Source organism: Ptychodera flava, chromosome 16 (genome assembly GCF_041260155.1).
Source record: "Ptychodera flava strain L36383 chromosome 16, AS_Pfla_20210202, whole genome shotgun sequence".
NCBI classification, from domain to species: Eukaryota; Metazoa; Hemichordata; class Enteropneusta; family Ptychoderidae; genus Ptychodera; species Ptychodera flava.
The window spans coordinates 34196772-34214709 of NC_091943.1; the positions used below are offsets into that span (position 1 = coordinate 34196772).

Below are 17938 nucleotides of genomic sequence, written 5' to 3' on the forward strand. Positions count from 1 at the left end.
CACTATTCGTAAGACTGATCCTCATTACCAAAAATCAATTCCTAAGTTGGTGACTTCTGTGCGAGTCCCTGTTGAATCCATAGGATCCTCAGGCAGAAAGATTAGGTAATGAGTTTAGCCAAAACTCACTATACAGGACCGACCACAGTAATTCCGACTGATCCATTAGCTCAGTTGGTAGAGCATCCGAAATGTATTCGGGGGATGTGGGTTCGAGTTCCCACTTTTCATTTCCATTTACTACAAAGTCTAGACAGCAACATTTATTATCATGTAGGTGCATTCATTGGTCAAAGTAAAAATTTGCTGGTTCTGGATCTCTAAATTCAGATTTGCCTGCAGTGTGAGCCAGGTACCAAAGTTGTATATTGCATCTCATACTGCAATAGACTGTGACGTGTATTTTGTTTTTAAACAAACAACAAGGGTACAGGAATGTCAGACAAATGGAAGTTGTAACCACTGAGTTATGGAACTGTTTCAAAACATGATCCGACAAGACTATGTTTGTACCTAGACAAGTAATTGTTGTCAAAAATTTGTCAAGCAGTTGGCAATTTCAATTTGAACTTTGACCTTCCAAGCTGTGCATCATGTGTTGCTGGATGGATGCCAATTTACCTCAAGCAAGCATGTGACACAAACCACAGGTCAAAAATGCCATGATAGTGCTGCCATTAAAGGTCTCATGTATTGTTAACTTTAATTGTCTATGAAAGGAAACCGCTGAGAAATTAGTAGCTAAATGTTATCAAAAGGTTATCAGAAAAATATCTGTAAGTCTGTGTTTACAAAAGCTCATTGTTCATTGTGTTCCACACAGTGCTGCTACATATTTCTTTATTCAGAACAAAAAGGCAGCATAATTGTATGGTCTGTGCATGTGATCAGTAGCTGAGGTTGCATGAGCATTCTATCTGAATTTCCTGCCATACCCTCACATAGCAACTGTCATTTGTGTTTAAAACGGAATGGGTCTCATGGACAGATTTTTGTACCATCAGATTCTAAGTGTACTTACTGGTATGTGCTTGTATGGGACTCATTTTGAAGCTTGGGGAATTAATGAAGTTTTCAACATCTTGTTTTTGGGAATATCAAAAGTTTCATTTTCCCCGTGTAGTAAACATGTGGAAAGTTGCCATTTTGAATTTCAAGTATCGCTAAAACTGTTTGGTAATTTGTTTCTGTAATACAAAAATTTATATGGTGACCCTTGATATTTATTTATAATTTGAAAGAGAATGCAGTTTCCTTGAATAAAGTTTAAGCAAGAGAGTAAAAAGTAATAGAAACATGTACAGAACTGATAAGTGAATAAATGGTTACTTAAAGAGGACTTCTTATCTATACAATTAATTTCAAAAATTTTCTTTGTTTAAGTCTATTGTACTAAGATTTACAATGTTCATTTATTCATAACAGCTCACAGTACAGGGACATCAATCACAGAGATAAGTTCCGAAGGACAACAGCAAAACAGCATTGGACAAGTCAGTGTAAACGTCTTGAAGCAATCTTCCTGAATTACATCAAAGATGTGACAGACGACCAACAAAGAATTGATGAATACATCAAATCAAGTATGTACATAGAGAATGACTATTAAACCCTTTCACCATAATGGTTTAGCCCAATCCTATTGTGTTCTATCCTACGGTTGGAACTGTACATGGGTTTATGGGGTGAAATATCCCCATTTGCCTGTGTTAAGGTCTGTCAACTACTCAAAAATAGTGGAATATTTCAGTTCAGTTTAGTTTCAGTTTAGTGCTCATTGCATCTGGCCAAATATACAAAGTGTGCAGAAAAATAGAATACAGATTGCTAGTCAAATACAAGTTTGATCATTTTTTAGATTTAAATCTGAGAAATCCCCATTGGCCTTTAAGGTTTTGCATCTCCATTGCTCCAAGTCTTCCACAGGACCTGTAAACATTTTGATTTGATGTTTCTATTGTAGCTATTGAAAGAGAAATTGAAGAAGGCATATTGAATCTGAAGGACAAACCGTATGACACCGTGCAGTGGTTCCGTCGTAACATCACAGATCTCAAATATAACCTGACTGACTTCTCAGCCAAGGACTATATTGATTTAGTAACTGATGAAAATGATCAAACTGAAATTGATATGGTCAAAACAAAGAGACTGCATGACTTGATGGACCAGAAAATGCCTTCTAAGGTAAGTGTCAATGTTTAATTTAATCATGATATTTTTCAATAACTTATGGATCACAAATTTCCCTATTTCATTGGTGAGAACTTCAGGAAGTTTGACGTTATGGTAGGTGTAGTAGCTGTACATGAAGATTTTGTAAAAGATTTCAAATTATTCTTCTGTGCACTCTTACAAAATGTCTGTGCTACAGGAATACAGTTAAAGTTGTATTGAATGCTTGCAGGTTTTCAGTTTTAATTTCAAAGATAGTCTCATTCACATATGTAGTAGGGATCCCATTGCAATGCTATGGGATATTTTAGTCCAATAGTAACCCCACAGTATTCCAAGAGGATAATTTTTAAGGATATATCTATCTGTACTTTTGAATGGTATAAATATGGCATTGTCACAACTCGATAAAATACTGCATAAAGAAAATTGTTCACTAATGCAAAGGATAATTTTATCTCCTGAAAGAGTTGGATTTATGGAGATAGGTACTAAAGCATGGTGTGCGGATTCTGTTACGGTTACATGTAGATCCAACACAATCTGTACTTTTTCCTTGCAGTGCCAAAAATTTCATCCAAACGAGTTATTTTATGGCTCTGGAAAAGAAGTTTATAGGATTTACTGTATATTTCTCATAAATAAACTTTATTATTATAGCCAAATTTCAGACAATATCTCATAATTTCACTATTACTTCACAGGTCAGTTTAGCTCAGATGCATGAGTACAGCGTCAGCTGGCACCAAGACGGTATCAAACCTGACAAGAACCGTGGGCATTTGCTCTATGTGGATAAAATGTGCAATGACTTATTCAGCATAATACGTGGCAAGATAGACCACTCCATCCAGAAGAAAACAGCATCTCGAGATGCCAAGAAAAGACTCTATGATGAAATCACACCTCATGTGACATTTGTCCGAGAGAGGTGAGTTGCTTGTTAGGTATTTCTGTCAGTGTAATACTATCAATGGCCATTGGAGCCACGCAAGGGTTCTTGAAAATATGTTTTACAAATAAAGTTACACTTTGCAACAATGTAAATAGTAACAATGAAATATCTTCACAGGGAGTATACACTGGACAGTATCATGTGTTTATGACTCATCCACAATTGTCTATATGACAAGTTATTTTTGCAAAACCATCTCTTTGCACTTGTAAGGTGGTGAATCTGCATTTATCTTATATTTCTGGTGCAATTGAATATCAGACTCTGGTATGTCACAGCTTTCTCTGTGTCCAACATCTGTCAGTAGTAGCCATAGTAACCATGCGATAAGAACATTACATGGAATAATGTATTGCTGTTCCACAGATCAAGAGATTTCAACGGTCGCAAGGAAGTGCTGAACCGAATCAAAGAGTACGTAAGAGTTGGTCCTCGCAAACCTCTTATCATTCATGGCAAGTCAGGCTATGGAAAGACATCGGTGATGGCGAAGGCTGCCAAGGATGCTCCATCATGGATTAAGAGGTATGTCATGTTGGTTTTTGAATTTATCATGCCTAGAATAGTTTATTGTGCTTCTACTGACTCTAAGCTGTGATGAAGTAATGGTTACTGAAACAGGATGGTTTACTTTGTGTATATGTTTTAATGCTGTTTACACAACAGCAAGTGAATTCGTGTGTGATTGTGTGGTTTAATTCATGTATAATTTTGGTGTGAATCACGGTCCTTCTATCACGTGTGTGAATTTACAGATTATTTCTTTAAGAAAAAAAGGAACCAAGCCTGCACTTGTTCAAATCTGAGAATAGTTTAAAGAGTATCTCAGTGACAGAAATTGTGTTGAAAATCAATTGTATTTAACATGAGACAGGTTTGACACGATAATAGAAGTGTAGGCTGTCAATTCACAGCAAACTTTGTAGCAGTGGCCATAGAGGGCGCTTCACTGTCAAAAGTATTATTTAACCATATGGTTTCTATGGACAGACCGATAGGTCTTCAGTCCCTACAGTTTCCAAGAGGATCTCAAAAGATTTATAAAATTTTTATCCGCTATTAATTATGTCTTACTTTGTCTGTTAGTCATGTAGACCTCATTTTGTTCTTATCATTCAAACAAAATCTGTTTGACAGTTCAACTTCATTGCTTTATAACAACACCAACCTTTAAGGAGGTTCTCCTGTGAGTAAATGTCGGATGGAGTAGTGTAGGACCCTACTTCTGCTATACCAAGCAACTTATAGAATTTATTTCCTGTTGATAGTGGTGACCCAGCAGTGGTTGTTCGTATGATTGGAGTCACTGGAGATAGTGTTCACATCAGACAATTGCTACGCAGTATGAGTCTACAGCTGTGCTATATCTTTGGACAGGACACATCATTGGTGCCACAGGTATGAATTCATAACACACTGTTCAGTTATATCAATACTTATAATGTATACTATATCTTCCGTAAAGGGTTTCTTTGAAATAACTGGCATTTAGTAAATTGTTCAAATTCTAAGATTTATTTACAGCGTCATTTGTGGATTTTCAGTTTTTGTTATTTTGCATTCATTCATTCATGGAGGGTATATTCAAATTTAAAATATGCTTATTTGATGATTACAAGGTATAGCTTTTAGGTTGAATAAGCTCTGAATGGTGATCTTACATATAAACCCACTGTGATTCATACATGCATGACTGTATAGATTTGCATCAGTTATGGATCAGTTTGAATGCTTTATAGCTTATTAGTCCCCACGGACACCATCAATAATTTTGATTTTGTGCTTTTTATGTGATTGTTGAAAGTTACATGTTACCTACAGGGAAAGATTTTTTTTTCAAAATATTTATCGATAAAAGTTCAATTATTTGGAATATTGGTACATTAGCTGTATCCAAAAATTCTTTTTCTGTCTTTCACAGGACTACCGTGGTGCACTGAATGACTTCAACAGTCGTCTAGCCAGTGCTACACCAGAGAGGCCGTTGTTTGTATTCTTGGATTCATTGGATCAGCTTTCTGATGAAAACAATGGCCATGCCTTGCAGTGGCTGCCTCTTGAACTACCAGAGAATGTCTACATGGTGGTGTCAACATTGACTGAAGATACATATGATACATTCAAGACAGTCAAGGTAATTACAGCTAGTTACATTGCAACAATCTTGAAATTTTGAAAAAAAGACATTCCAAATCAGATCGGAACATTCCAACACAATGCAAGTTCTGTAAATTACTAGAGTGTTCAGAGAATAGCAAGAACATCAAGAGAAATGATAAACGTTTAATGTACTGGTGAAATTTTATGTTTTCACCCATTTCTCAATACGAAAGTGATGCATTTGACGTTGTGATTTCTTTCCACAGAGATTATTTGGCAACAGTGACAACTTCGTTGAAATTCCTGAACTTCCGGAAAGTGATGCCGTCTTTATTTTAGAGCATTTGCTGGAACAGGAGAGCCGCACTCTGACGGATGAACAACATGATGCTGTATTGAAAGCATTCCGGAACTGTCCATCACCTTTGTATCTTAGATTAGTCTTTGAAGAGACTCGGCTCTGGAGAAGTTACTCCACAGAAAAGGAAATCTGGGTTCCCACAGCCATTAGTAAAATTATCAACAGTAAGTCACCATTTTTATGGCTATGATAGCATTGATTATGCTGGTCAGCTGGTAGTATTGTATAAAAAATGTTCAGTAGGTCTCAATTTTGTTACAGACAGATTTTTTCATTCAGATTGCTACATCCACATAAAAGAAGCAAGGAAGTTTCTAATTACTCTATTTCTATTTCTGTGTCATTTGTTATAAAGTTCAACCAGGTGTAATACCAAAGTACAGTGCTTCTAGTGTCTCATTGTCATTTCAATAAATTTGTTGTGTTCTATTGTATTGTTTCATAAACATCCTGTCGTTGCTTTAATACTTGAATGCACCAGTGCCCAAACACAGAAAATTGGATATAAAGTGTACAAATTTTTTATATGAATAATTTCTATCTTTTGTTGCAGTGCTGTTCAGCAGAATGGAAACACAACACGGTGAACCGTTTGTGAGAAGAGCCTTGGGTTACATCACAGCGGCACGTAGTGGCGTCACTGAGTCAGAATTGCTTGATCTACTCTCACTGGATGACTTGGTTCTCGGTGATGTATCAAACCATTTCCCACTACCAGTCCGGAGATTCCCACCGGTGTTATGGATGAGACTGCGACATGATTTACAGTGGTATCTTGTGGAGCATTCAGCGGATTATGAATGGACCTATCAGTGGAGTCATGTACAGTTGCATCAAGCTGCCGTAGAGAGGTGAGTCAAATGTCACCAAGGATGTGAAAAAATCTCTCTCATACAAATCAAATAATGCACAAGAAACATAGCCACTCACATAAAATTTTAGTAGTCATGGTCACTTCTAATCAGTGTTTTCAAACACAGTAGATTTGGTAGAGTTTGCTAAGATAGCAGGTTCAGATAAAAATAAAAATGTCTTTTATAAACTACAGGAAAGCATGATCTTATAGTAATTTTTGAGTGATTCATAATTTTTCTTTATAACATAAAACATTTCTGCCGAATTAAATTAACAGCAATATAGAAATGTAGTCATGTGACCAGTTTTAAACACAAAGATATAAAAACTTTGTTACCTAATGCTGATAAAAATGAAAAGTTCTGTCATTTTTGAATGAATAGCATTAAGAAACATTGTAAACTTATGCCAATAGATTTCCTTCTACCAACACAACAAATTAATGCTTGTTCACAAATTCCTGATTGTGCTCATATATTTCTTCACGGAATACAGATATCTTAACCAGAAGGACAAAGCCCCATCCTATCATACTGCACTGAGTGAGCTATTCATGGGTGTGTGGGCTGACAAGAAGAAACCATACCCTGGCAGGGATGCTGGAAGTCTGAGATATGTTGATTCACAGGCATTGTCTCATACTATTGTATCACCAACAGGTGAGTTATTTGTGATAGAAAAAGGCTTAGTATTTACCCATCATCAGTTTCATGTGAAATTGTTCGTCCAAATCACTCATGATACAAACAGTCTTTGCATAATGAGTCCATTCATGACTGTACAGAGAATTCATGTGATTCAAATATTGATACTTTTATGGGAATACTGTAATATGACTCTGTGTTTTCAAGTTTCAAGTTTTCAAATCCAGGTTGACTATAACAATTTGTAATGCAGTGAACAATTAAATTTTATGACCTTTTTAGAGCTTAAGCAAATGCGCTTAACAGGAAAGTCCCCAGCATAATTACATACAGCTTTGACACATAAGATTACGTGTAAATATTTTTATGATCACAGAATCATGCAACAATGTTCATACAAATATCTGTATGCCTTTGGGCATTAATAAAAGTGTTAACTTCTGTTACGTTGTTTTTTTGTTCATGGTTCCACTGAAAACATAATCCTATAATCACTATGACCTTTCAAACTCAGCCGTTTGAAATTCTCATTAAAAAATGTTGATGTGCTTCCCTTGCAGGCAAAGTGAAGACACTGTTCAACCTGCGGACTGTGAATGAATTACCATACCACCTCATCAACTCAAATCAGTTTGAAAAACTGAAAAAGAAGGTACTACTGAACTTTGATTGGTTGCTTGCCAAGGTCCGTGCAACGTCATTACGAGCTGTCCTGGATGATTTCCACAATGCCATGTTGATAGAACCCGGAGACAAAGAACTCAAACTTCTTGCCGACTGTCTCCAACTATCAGAAACTGCTCTTCTCAGAAATCCCTTAGAACTAGCCACCCAGGTGGTGGGACGTCTTAATGACATCATAAGGAAAGATAAACCCATCTCCATCGGCGATCCAAAGAAATATCCGAACATGGGTCGTTTTATGCGCCAAGCAAAGAATGCAGCCATTGCTGGTTTTATACCGTCAGTCACTTGTTTGACTCCGCCTGGTGACGTTATGTATGATTTACTCGCTGGACATACTGATGTCATTACAGCTGTTACTGCTTCAATGGATGGTACCATTGCAATGACAGCGTCCAAGGACAAGACAATGAAATTGTGGGACTTTCGAACTGGTCGTGTCACCAAAACAATCGAAGGTACCGGTGACCAAGTAAGTATCATCCAGTCTGCTACCAAGCACAATTTATGTGTGTTTTTCAACTCTTTTGCATATCATCAAGTAGTACTGTAAGATACATACTGTCTTGATAAAATAAACTGTAAAAAAGCAGTAAACACTTTCAACTACTCATTATGGGATATTATTTATTGTTACCCGTATGAATATATTCACTTTATCACAGTGTGCGATCTCTATCATAGAATTGCTTTCATTTGAAATAGATGTTTGTGTTACATTCTTTAAAAGTAATCACAAAATAGAATTGGAAGTACTCCATGGTATAATTGGTAATACATGTCATAGATACCAGATTTTGAAACAAATGGGACAGAAATTGTTATGATGCAAGTTTACATATAGCCGTACATTACACCAATATCTATGACTTATGAATTCCTGACCAATGCTAACTGTTCTCCTACAATATTTGAAATTTAGATCCATGCCATAAGACTGTGCCTCAACAACATGTATGCAGTGACAGCAGAGACTGGTTGCATCCGTTTCTGGAACATGAGAAACAGCCAATGTCAACTGGCAGTGGACGATCTGATTGATCCTGCATCGATCACGGCAGCTGGAAATAACTCTCAGATTGTAGTAGCTTTCTACTTTGGAGTCAATATCATGAGGTCTTGGGATCTTGAAAATGACTTCCAGCGCCTACAGGATGTCAAATACAGGAAGACCAGGGTGGCATCCACAAAGATCGGTCACTGTGCATTTCTTTCAATTCAAGTGGTGATAATGTCCTGTATGCGTTTCGTAGCGGCAACATGGCCTACTCGAGGAATGCCAGATCAGGAAAATTGGTAAGATAACATATGATGATATTGTTCTACTGTAATGCCACTTTCAGGGTGCAGCTTGCTTTGATCTTTCATACACCATACTGCAATGTGTATAGTGATGATGAAAATGATGATGATGATGGGGATGATCATTACAATTTCTTTTTTCTCATGAGTAAAACATTGCAACATCACATTGTTTCTGAAAATGATGCTATACAAAACTTGCACCCAGTATCCAACAGTTATCTTCAATGGGATGTCACGATGTGTATCTCAAATAATTCTAATGTTTGGACCCATATTGTGTGGCAATAAATGTGTTATCCTAGTATATAGATAGGTTCATACTCTTCTAAAAAACCAAGGGTATAAATCTGCAATAACTTGGTGTTGCTTTGTTTTTGTAACATACAGGAACAGTAAGTTGCTCATTAAATGATATGCCTTGTTTAATCAGCAGTAACATGAATTATTTTGTATGTATTGTTAGATAAGCTTATTCATTGAAGTTTCAAGTGCTTTGAGTGACTTCCATGTGTTTGACAGACTTAAAGGCACAGTATTTCAGTGTCTATGATATGATATGATACATTGAAATTTGTATGAGATTGTGTCCTTCGCAAATGAGGTCTTTGAGTAAAGCATAAAGAGTATGTATGTCAACCATGATGTATGAATGGAGTTCTAGGTCATGGTGTACAGTTTTGAGGTTGTGTAACTTTAGCTCTCTGAGGTCATTTTGTTCAATGCTGAGGTTGAGGTTGAGCTTGTTCTGTCCAGTGTAAGGTCTTGAACGTCCATTAAAGTTATCTCTGTCACAATGCAAGGTCATTCATATGTTATACCACAAACAAGTTCTTTCTATGTAGGTGTACATGTTAACTGACTGTGACCTTCATCTTTGAATACAAAATGATATCAACGTGTAAATGACAAGGGTTCATGTTCACCAAAAGGACAGCTGACAATTCTCTCTGGCATTTGGTGACAATTTTTCGTTCTGGTATTAAAACAACTTGTTGATTTGAAAACTTAAAATCTAGAAAGGCACTGCAAAGTTGCTCTGTTTAATTGGGAAAGACTTTTTTTAGAATTTTAATACATGCTGTATGTTAATACTTACTTTTGTTGATATTGAAAATCGGAAGAAAAAAGGATGACGACTAAAGTTTATTATGTGTCTATTTTTCAGGTGCATTCATTGAAAGCATCTCAGGAATCTGCCTCTATCACAGCTGTTGCCATATCCAGGGAATATTATATTGTAAGCTGTCGGTATCAATACATGAAGTTGGCAGAAATCTATCACCTGGAATTGTTTGATACTCAGAAGGGATCCTTTTTGCGTTCTGTCAAAGGTGAATTTGTTTTCTGTGTTCAAAAGAGCTAACATTAAGATTTTTTGTGTTTCCCAAAGAACCCACAATGTATGTTTTTGTAGATTTTACTTACTATATGATGCCTCTTGGCCATCTTTTCTCAAAAATCATTGTCCAAAGAATTGTGTGAGATTGCCAACAAGTAGCATGGATAACACTAAGGAAGTAATCGGTCAGAAAAAAAAAGTAGTCTGAGAATTAAAGATAGGCTTGCTTCCCAAATTTATCACTTCACATTTCAGTCAATTTTTTTCGAACTTCAATAATGTGTGAAGAGATGAAGGTTCAAAGTTATTTACCATCCTGTGAACCCTGACCTCATGATTTTCCAGAAACTGGCAGCAATTGGTTTAATGCAATTATTGCAAATATTGACATTTTTAAAGTGTATTTCATTTCAAGGATGATCTGTGCAGTACATGTACGGGTATCAGCAATGTGTAATGGAAAAGTTTTTATATTTTTGTTGTGTTTGCTTTCACAATTTCTAGGATGCACAACTGATAAAGTTGTTGATTTAATGGTCAACAAGGTTGGCTCTCACGCACTGTGTTTGTGTAGCTCAGCTGATACCAATACAACTGAAATTGCTGTCTGGAATATTGAGACAGAAGAACACAAACATCTTGCAAGACATGCTAAGGTAAGGTAATGAGAAGTTGTCAGTGTTTAATAAACCTTAATCATGAAGTTATTATATTAAAATGATCATCAGTTCAACAGTAAACTCTTCTACGGAAGTTTTCTTAAGTTTAGATTTTTTGGACTTTTATTCTTTTTGGAGTTTTCAAGTTAACCAGTTTTGATTTCCTCCATCACGATTTCAACAGCGCAACTTCTCAACGATATGAACAAATTGATATTAAGAAGCAACAAAAAATGCTTTAGCCATACTACTGAAGTTCTTAATTCTTAAAGCCGTGTGTATCTAGATTGTCTTTAAGCTCATCCTCTTGTAATTTGTATTTTCAAGTTAAAAATTTTCATTTGGCAAAAACAAACAATTGCAACTTAGTGAATCATACAAAATGATTGCTATCTAATTTTTCCGATGGAGATCCTGTTACTAGAGGGATGAAATGTAAAGTGTGTTTGAAGTGTAAGCAATTGCTCCTTTCAAATATTAGTTTCTTTCAATGATGTGTTTGTTACGCAGGTTTCATCGATGGGAATCTGTATGGATCTGAATTACTGCTTGACAGCCTCAAAGGATGACAGGGCCTTGAGGATCTGGAACCTCAGTCGTAAAATAAACGACAGAGACAGTGTTGATAAACCAAAACAGAGAGAAGGCATAGCAGAATTGCTTCCAATGAAGGACAATCCAAGATACGTGATTGCAAGAAACAGTGGAGGTGGCCCAATAAGTGTGTGGAATGTCGTGAAAACCAAATGTGCGTTGGCGCCGATCAGAGTAGAGCGGAGCTTGGTCGGTGAACATGACATTGTCCTCGTGAGAAACGAGAAGGTGGTCATCTTGACAGATCGTGGAATGTCTAGCGTCAGTGAAGAACCCAAACCAGTATTCCAGACAATCTACATATACGACTTGAAGACAAAGAAGTATGAGAGGAAATTGGCCGGAGTCTTTATTGTGCCGTCGCCGGCACATGAATATCGTTTGCTGGATGGGGACCTACTGATGGGCCTATCAGATAACAGAGATCACCTGATTTGTTGGAATTTGGTAACTGGGCACGTCGTTCAGCGAATCAAGACAAAGTTTAAAGAGATTGAACGGCTTCAGAGGACGATGAGGACCGAACCAGGTCACGCCAATGGTACTCTGAAAGAAGACAGATCAAAGGGAGTACGCAGAGAAACGACAGCCATGATGACACCGTGGGAACGGAGATCTGAAACGCAGACGGCACGTCAGCGAAGGAAAGAAAATGAGGCTGATGATGAGAAGAAGCGATTGGAAGACTTGAAGAAGGAGAAAGAGAATGCAATAGAACAATATATCTTGAGTAAAGATGAAAAAATAATCGTTGCATCCTATTTTGCTCATCACATGTGCGTATTTGATGTGAACACTCAAACGCACACAGCAACACTTGAAATGGAAAGTTCAATGTTGTACTTACATAATGCAGCAATGACTCCTACAGGTTCCAGCTTGGTGCATGCCAACTACGATGACTGGGACAAAGTTAGCTATGTGACACTGTGGGACCTTAAAACAGGCCAAGTGCGTAAACGCATCAAAAATGAGCCCAATATCTGCTGTATGGCCATATCAGCCGATGCAAGTCGTGTGGTGTTCGGTAATGACAAAAACATGGTGAAAGTGTGGGACCCCATGCAGAAGACCTCACTCCGAAAGATCAAAGGTTACGAAGGGTTGAAACTCGGCGTTGGTAGTCAGATGTTCCTTGTTGAGAAGGGCACTCAGGCCATTGTATTCAGCGGTGATATCTCACTGTGGGATCTTGAAAACAACACCATCCTTGCAGTGTACACACCAGACACGCGAATACAGTGCATGGATGTCATGCTAGACGGCCTTCTCATTGTCTTTGGCCTGCGAGATTCAACCAGCGTTATCACTCTCAAATACCGAGGCAAAGATGTACACGTCAAACAGCCTGAAATAGCTGCACCGGAATTGTTCGCCGAAACAACTGGCGACACTGATGATGAAGACACAGACGATGAGGAGGAGGACGCTGAAAAGTCCCAAAACAACTAGAACATGAGACTCTTTGAAGATGTTGGTTAATGTATCTGGTTTAAATATGTATGTTTTGTATGGCAGATCCGTCCAAGTCGAGAAAACCTCTTCTTGAAGAGAAACTTACTGATGTTAAGTTCTAACAAACATGAAAATTCAAACAAAGAGGTAGAAGTATGTCAAGCCATGCACTCACATGACGTGAGCAGGTTCGGACAGACATACTTTTCAGTGGTGACATGAATGACAGAAATATAAGCAGACTTCATGTTACATTTTACCGTCCAATGAGAGATGAGTTAGATTGCAATGCTATACAGAAATGGACAATGTATATATATATCTATTTTTATATTATAGCTGCTTTCCTTGAAATCAGGCATTGCTTTCCAGCGGGTCAGTCAGGAGTTGATATAGGTCAACAATTTGGTTTCAATTTTATATCATGCTGTTTGTGTTTTGAAAGATAATCTTAAAACCAGTTTTGTGAACAGTAGCTTGTTGATTATGTTACCTGCATACCTATAGGGAATTCAGTATCCATTACGTTTCATAGAGGTACAGTCAGCAAAAGACTAGTCTTACAGTTTCTATTAAGGAAATTCTATCAAGCATCATAATATTCTATTCTATTCTATTCATAATATTCCCTATTCTTTGTGGTACATGATGGTTATCAATCCAATGTTTCAATAACGTGTACCAGCATTTTATAGACATAGTCAGTGTGTATATACCGCAATGAATGCAATGAAATGACTCGAAATAAACAATTTATATAGGAGCCTTGGTATCAAAATAAAGCTGTGACTTTGAACTTGAGGAACAATGTCTCTCCGAGTGGACCCATAGACCTCAGGACACACCTCTTGAATGAAAGCCTATAAATAAACCATGTTCATTGAATATTCAGAAAATCCATATTTGTGTTCATCTTGAAAGATGTAAATTTAGTACCCAGGGAACTTCTTTTTTGGCCTTAGCCTTCTCTGTACATATATCTTTCATCAACAGTATCACAGAAATACGATCATCAGTTTCTCTTCAAACCTGACAGTTGTACAGACATATAGTACAATCTTGCTAATCAGTAATAGAGAATATCTTGAACAGTACTGGGCTAAATGTCATAGTACAATTCCATATGAGATACTGTATACGTTCATAACAGTGTTGTAGGATAGAGTAATGTAATTAATAATTTGTCATTTACAGAAGTAATTGTTTCGTGTTAAATAATGCTACTGTACGGCTGCACCATTTCAAACTTTTGTGAAAACATCTTGACCTTTTCACCACAGTGGTATGAACCAATCCCATCGTTTTCTGAAGCAAAAGTTGGATCTCTATAGAGGGAAATAGGAGTGATAGGGTTGAAAGAGTGTCATGAGTATCTATGTAACTGCAGCATATTTTAATATCATATTTTTTAACAAACTTTTGCAATTAAATGAAGTTTTGCAATAACCCAAAAGCACAGGTGCAAATAATAAACATTCTGGTGCACGTTCATGTAAGTACATTTGTCTTTATGCTTGAAGTTTTGGTTTCTTTGTACAGCTGCCAGATTATTTTTTACAAAGTTTGCTGATAAGATATGAAATAGTCAAATAAGACACATAAATTGTAAACTGTCATATTCCACATTTATCATTGCGACTTTCAGCTTTTGAGATTTTTTTATTGTGTGAAATTTGGGTTTTCTTTACATGTAAAATCCTGTACAATCAGTGAACACGAGTTCTGATGATATTAGGACATCAAAGAACAATAGGTGAGGTTCACTGTGTGACATCATGTTGACTAGCTGTGGGTATAGGTTGGTAAGATAATCAGGTCAGAGGTCATATGATGATCAGGTCAGAGGTTGTATGATAATCACGTCAAAGTTTGTATAATAATAAGGCCATAAGTTTGTATAATAATAAGGCCATTGGTTGAACAATTAAGTTGAAAGCTAGGGAGTACATGTACAAATATGTATCATTATCAGAGAATGTGACATTTTTTGTAAGAGTATCTTTTTCACGGTACATTGTATATATCTGTATTTCAATGAATCTATCATGTGTATCATTTGCAATGTTTCAAACCTTTGAGGTTTTAATTAATATATATTCAGAGCAATGTAAATCCATCCATCAGAATGTACATTGTATCACTAGTACTACTTTGTCATTGTAAATTTTGACTGAATCAAATTGGAAAATGAAGTTTTGATGTCAACTCTATGAGCAGCCTTTATAGTATCTTTAAAATCTGCATTTACAATCTTTTTGTACAACTCTTATAACAGGTTTTGATGTGTTTTATACACAAAGATGTAACTATCAATAGTTCTCTGTTTTGCATAAATTGTCTCCTCCGTCCATGCATTTTATTGACTGGTATTTGTCATTTTGACTATTGGCAAAACCTGTAGCATATCAACTGTATTCACTGTTGTAGTGAATATTGTGTGGTATCCACCTAAATGGTCTTAGCGTTTCACCTCTGCATTATTTGCACCCCCACGCCAATAAAGGACTACATTTTAAATCACACAACCATGTTCAATCACAAACAAGGAGAAATTTTTTTCCTTGTCTGTGGTTCAATCATAGACAGTCGAGAAAGTGGTTCAATACACTGTTTCTTTGAATAGTATTTTACTTTGCTAAGCAATACATAGCTGGACAAAATAATCTGTGTTTGTGGTGTTTAGATTACGTAAAGTTTGTGTTTAAAGTATGTTTTCCTTAAATCTAACCACCAGTTCTCTTTCTGATAATATATCTTTAATTTTGACATTTTATGCCATTTACGTTGTAAAATCGGCAAATGGAATTGCGGCTGTCACAGTAATGTCAGTCGTATTGTAGATTGCAGGGATATATTGTTGACAGTGGACTTGATGTTGATGTATAGTAACATGTGTACCTCTCACCATGGTATAGTTCAAACTGACAAGAAATCATTGAATTTTTGTATTGATTTGAAAACTGTAAGAATAAATATTATGTCATTCCCTGACTTTCCAGCTTTGATCATAACTTGAGTGTCCGTCAATTATATAAGGTGAGAGAGGGCGGTGTTTGAATGAGTGCCTGGGGCATGTTATGACATGACTGTGAATGTTGTGTCAATATTATTCTGTTGAATGCATCCCCTTAGATTTCACAAATACATGGAGTCAACAGCATTTGTGCATGGTAGCTCTGGTGTAGTTTTGCATGCACACTTCAAACACATCAATTGACCAATCACAAGCTTGTGAAAAACTCACTATGGACTATTCCATTCATGCATAGGGAGTTGTAATCCAGTATCTAGAGTTCATTGCCCATAATTAACCCTAGAATCAAAAATGTATACATCTACTGCGGTAGTTTGTACTGTCTGTAAGAACACAAATCATAGCATGTTTTAAAAGGCTGAATACAGCAATGATTTTCAATTTTCTTGCATGACACTATATCTTTGTGAGATTGGTAATTTCAGAAAGTGTCAATATCTACCAGTAATTTGTAAACCAGTACTTGAAAATAAATTCTAACCGTGGGGTCTGTGGTTAAACACACACTGACACAGTGATTATGTGATGTCTATTCACTACGTACACGCACCTGCATTCTACAGATGCTATAACATCACTTTTACTGTGTCTGTGTAAATAAAGACATGTTTGTAAGCATTGGGAAAATGTACACTTCTACCACAAACCAAACTGATCACAAATGACGTAGATTCAGGACTTCGTTGGCAACTTCAGCGATTCATCAAGCAAGGTGCTAGTGTAAACATCCTTTTGCAAGTCCCTCGGGGCGTTATCTACAGAAGACCATTCAGGTTCTATCTGATAGGGGCAGGTATTTTAAGAATTGTAATTTGCAATATAGAATAAAGTTTACAAAGACAATCTACTGACTTTCACTTTAAGACTTATTGACCATAAAATATCAATAATCTCAAATGCACAATTGCTTTTTTCCACTGTGTGAAGATAATGGAATGATGTCATCCCTAGCAACAAATGAAGCTACGTAGGTATTTAAACTAATAATGGCAAAAGTGTTAATCTCCAAAAGACACTTGTATGTTTGTCATGATTTAAAATGTCTTGCAAAACTACAATAATTAGTTTGAGACATTGTTCTCCCAAAATGACATGAGCATTCATCAGAATCCACCCTACAAATGGACATGACAAGTATCAAAGTGTTTTAGTTTTATAGAGCATTTTATACCAATCTTTAAAAATAGAAGAACTCGAAAAGTAAAAATTATAATTTTACCATAATTTGAGGTTAGACATGTTTCACAAGGACCTAAGAACTAAATATAAGAGCTGTTGAACTAGTTACTGATGGCCAACAATGGACAATTCACTTTCTGCACAAGCTCTGTAATATTGACCGTTGTGCTGTGTGAGGGGTGTATTGCTTGTCAGATGTTGCCACAATAACAAAATGTTGAGGACGTGTATTTTCCACCTAAATCTGGTGATTTAAGGTTTATCTTAACGCATGGTGGACTCTTCTTTGGACTGAAAAGGACGAACTTCGATGATTTTTGAATTTACAAACACAGACTTTACATTTGTCTTGAAAGTGTATCAAATTAATTTTTAGATTGCTGGAATGTAATCTTTCACTGCTCTCATTTTCTGAGATGTCATTGTGGTCGGTGATACTGGAGTACACATATCAAACAATTGGTTTCTACAGACATATATAAACATCAGTATGGTTATTTTACTCATGTACGTAATCAATAATGTTAACCCTTTTCTTGCCAAGTTCGTATTTAACTATCAAGTCAAGTTGCCTACAACTTTATGTGATAACTGTACTG

At 36.4% G+C, this 17938-nt stretch overlaps 2 protein-coding genes across 3 annotated transcripts in view; both read left to right on the top strand.

Annotated features, from left to right (window-relative positions):
• The window catches only part of LOC139114657 (NACHT domain- and WD repeat-containing protein 1-like), a 43764-nt gene extending 27627 nt beyond the window's left edge, over positions 1-16137 (top strand). For both annotated transcript variants that reach the window (XM_070676504.1, XM_070676503.1), the window contains exons 9-22: positions 1426-1583; positions 1964-2187; positions 2880-3106; positions 3497-3655; positions 4399-4528; positions 5052-5264; positions 5497-5755; positions 6145-6442; positions 6942-7105; positions 7651-8246; positions 8697-9070; positions 10245-10410; positions 10923-11074; positions 11588-16137. In XM_070676504.1, coding sequence (XP_070532605.1) covers positions 1426-1583; positions 1964-2187; positions 2880-3106; positions 3497-3655; positions 4399-4528; positions 5052-5264; positions 5497-5755; positions 6145-6442; positions 6942-7105; positions 7651-8246; positions 8697-9070; positions 10245-10257 — 2815 coding nt within the window. In that variant the 3' untranslated portion in view covers positions 10258-10410; positions 10923-11074; positions 11588-16137. The remainder of the gene's footprint in view (positions 1-1425; positions 1584-1963; positions 2188-2879; positions 3107-3496; positions 3656-4398; positions 4529-5051; positions 5265-5496; positions 5756-6144; positions 6443-6941; positions 7106-7650; positions 8247-8696; positions 9071-10244; positions 10411-10922; positions 11075-11587) is intronic.
• On the top strand, positions 10579-13123 carry LOC139113996 (uncharacterized). Its single transcript, XM_070675469.1, has 3 exons — positions 10579-10603; positions 10923-11074; positions 11588-13123. Exons 1-3 carry the CDS (start codon positions 10579-10581, stop codon positions 13121-13123), a joined length of 1713 nt encoding a protein of 570 aa, XP_070531570.1.
• Positions 16138-17938: the final 1801 nt, after the last annotated feature.

Excerpts from the sequence above, each read along its gene's own strand:
- LOC139113996 (XM_070675469.1), top strand. The coding sequence starts at position 10,579 with ATGGATAACACTAAGGAAGTAATCG. Across the intron at positions 10,604-10,922 it reads TAACACTAAGGAAGTAATCG|GATGCACAACTGATAAAGTT; the intron begins GTCAGAAAAAAA and ends CACAATTTCTAG. Across the intron at positions 11,075-11,587 it reads ATCTTGCAAGACATGCTAAG|GTTTCATCGATGGGAATCTG; the intron begins GTAAGGTAATGA and ends TTTGTTACGCAG.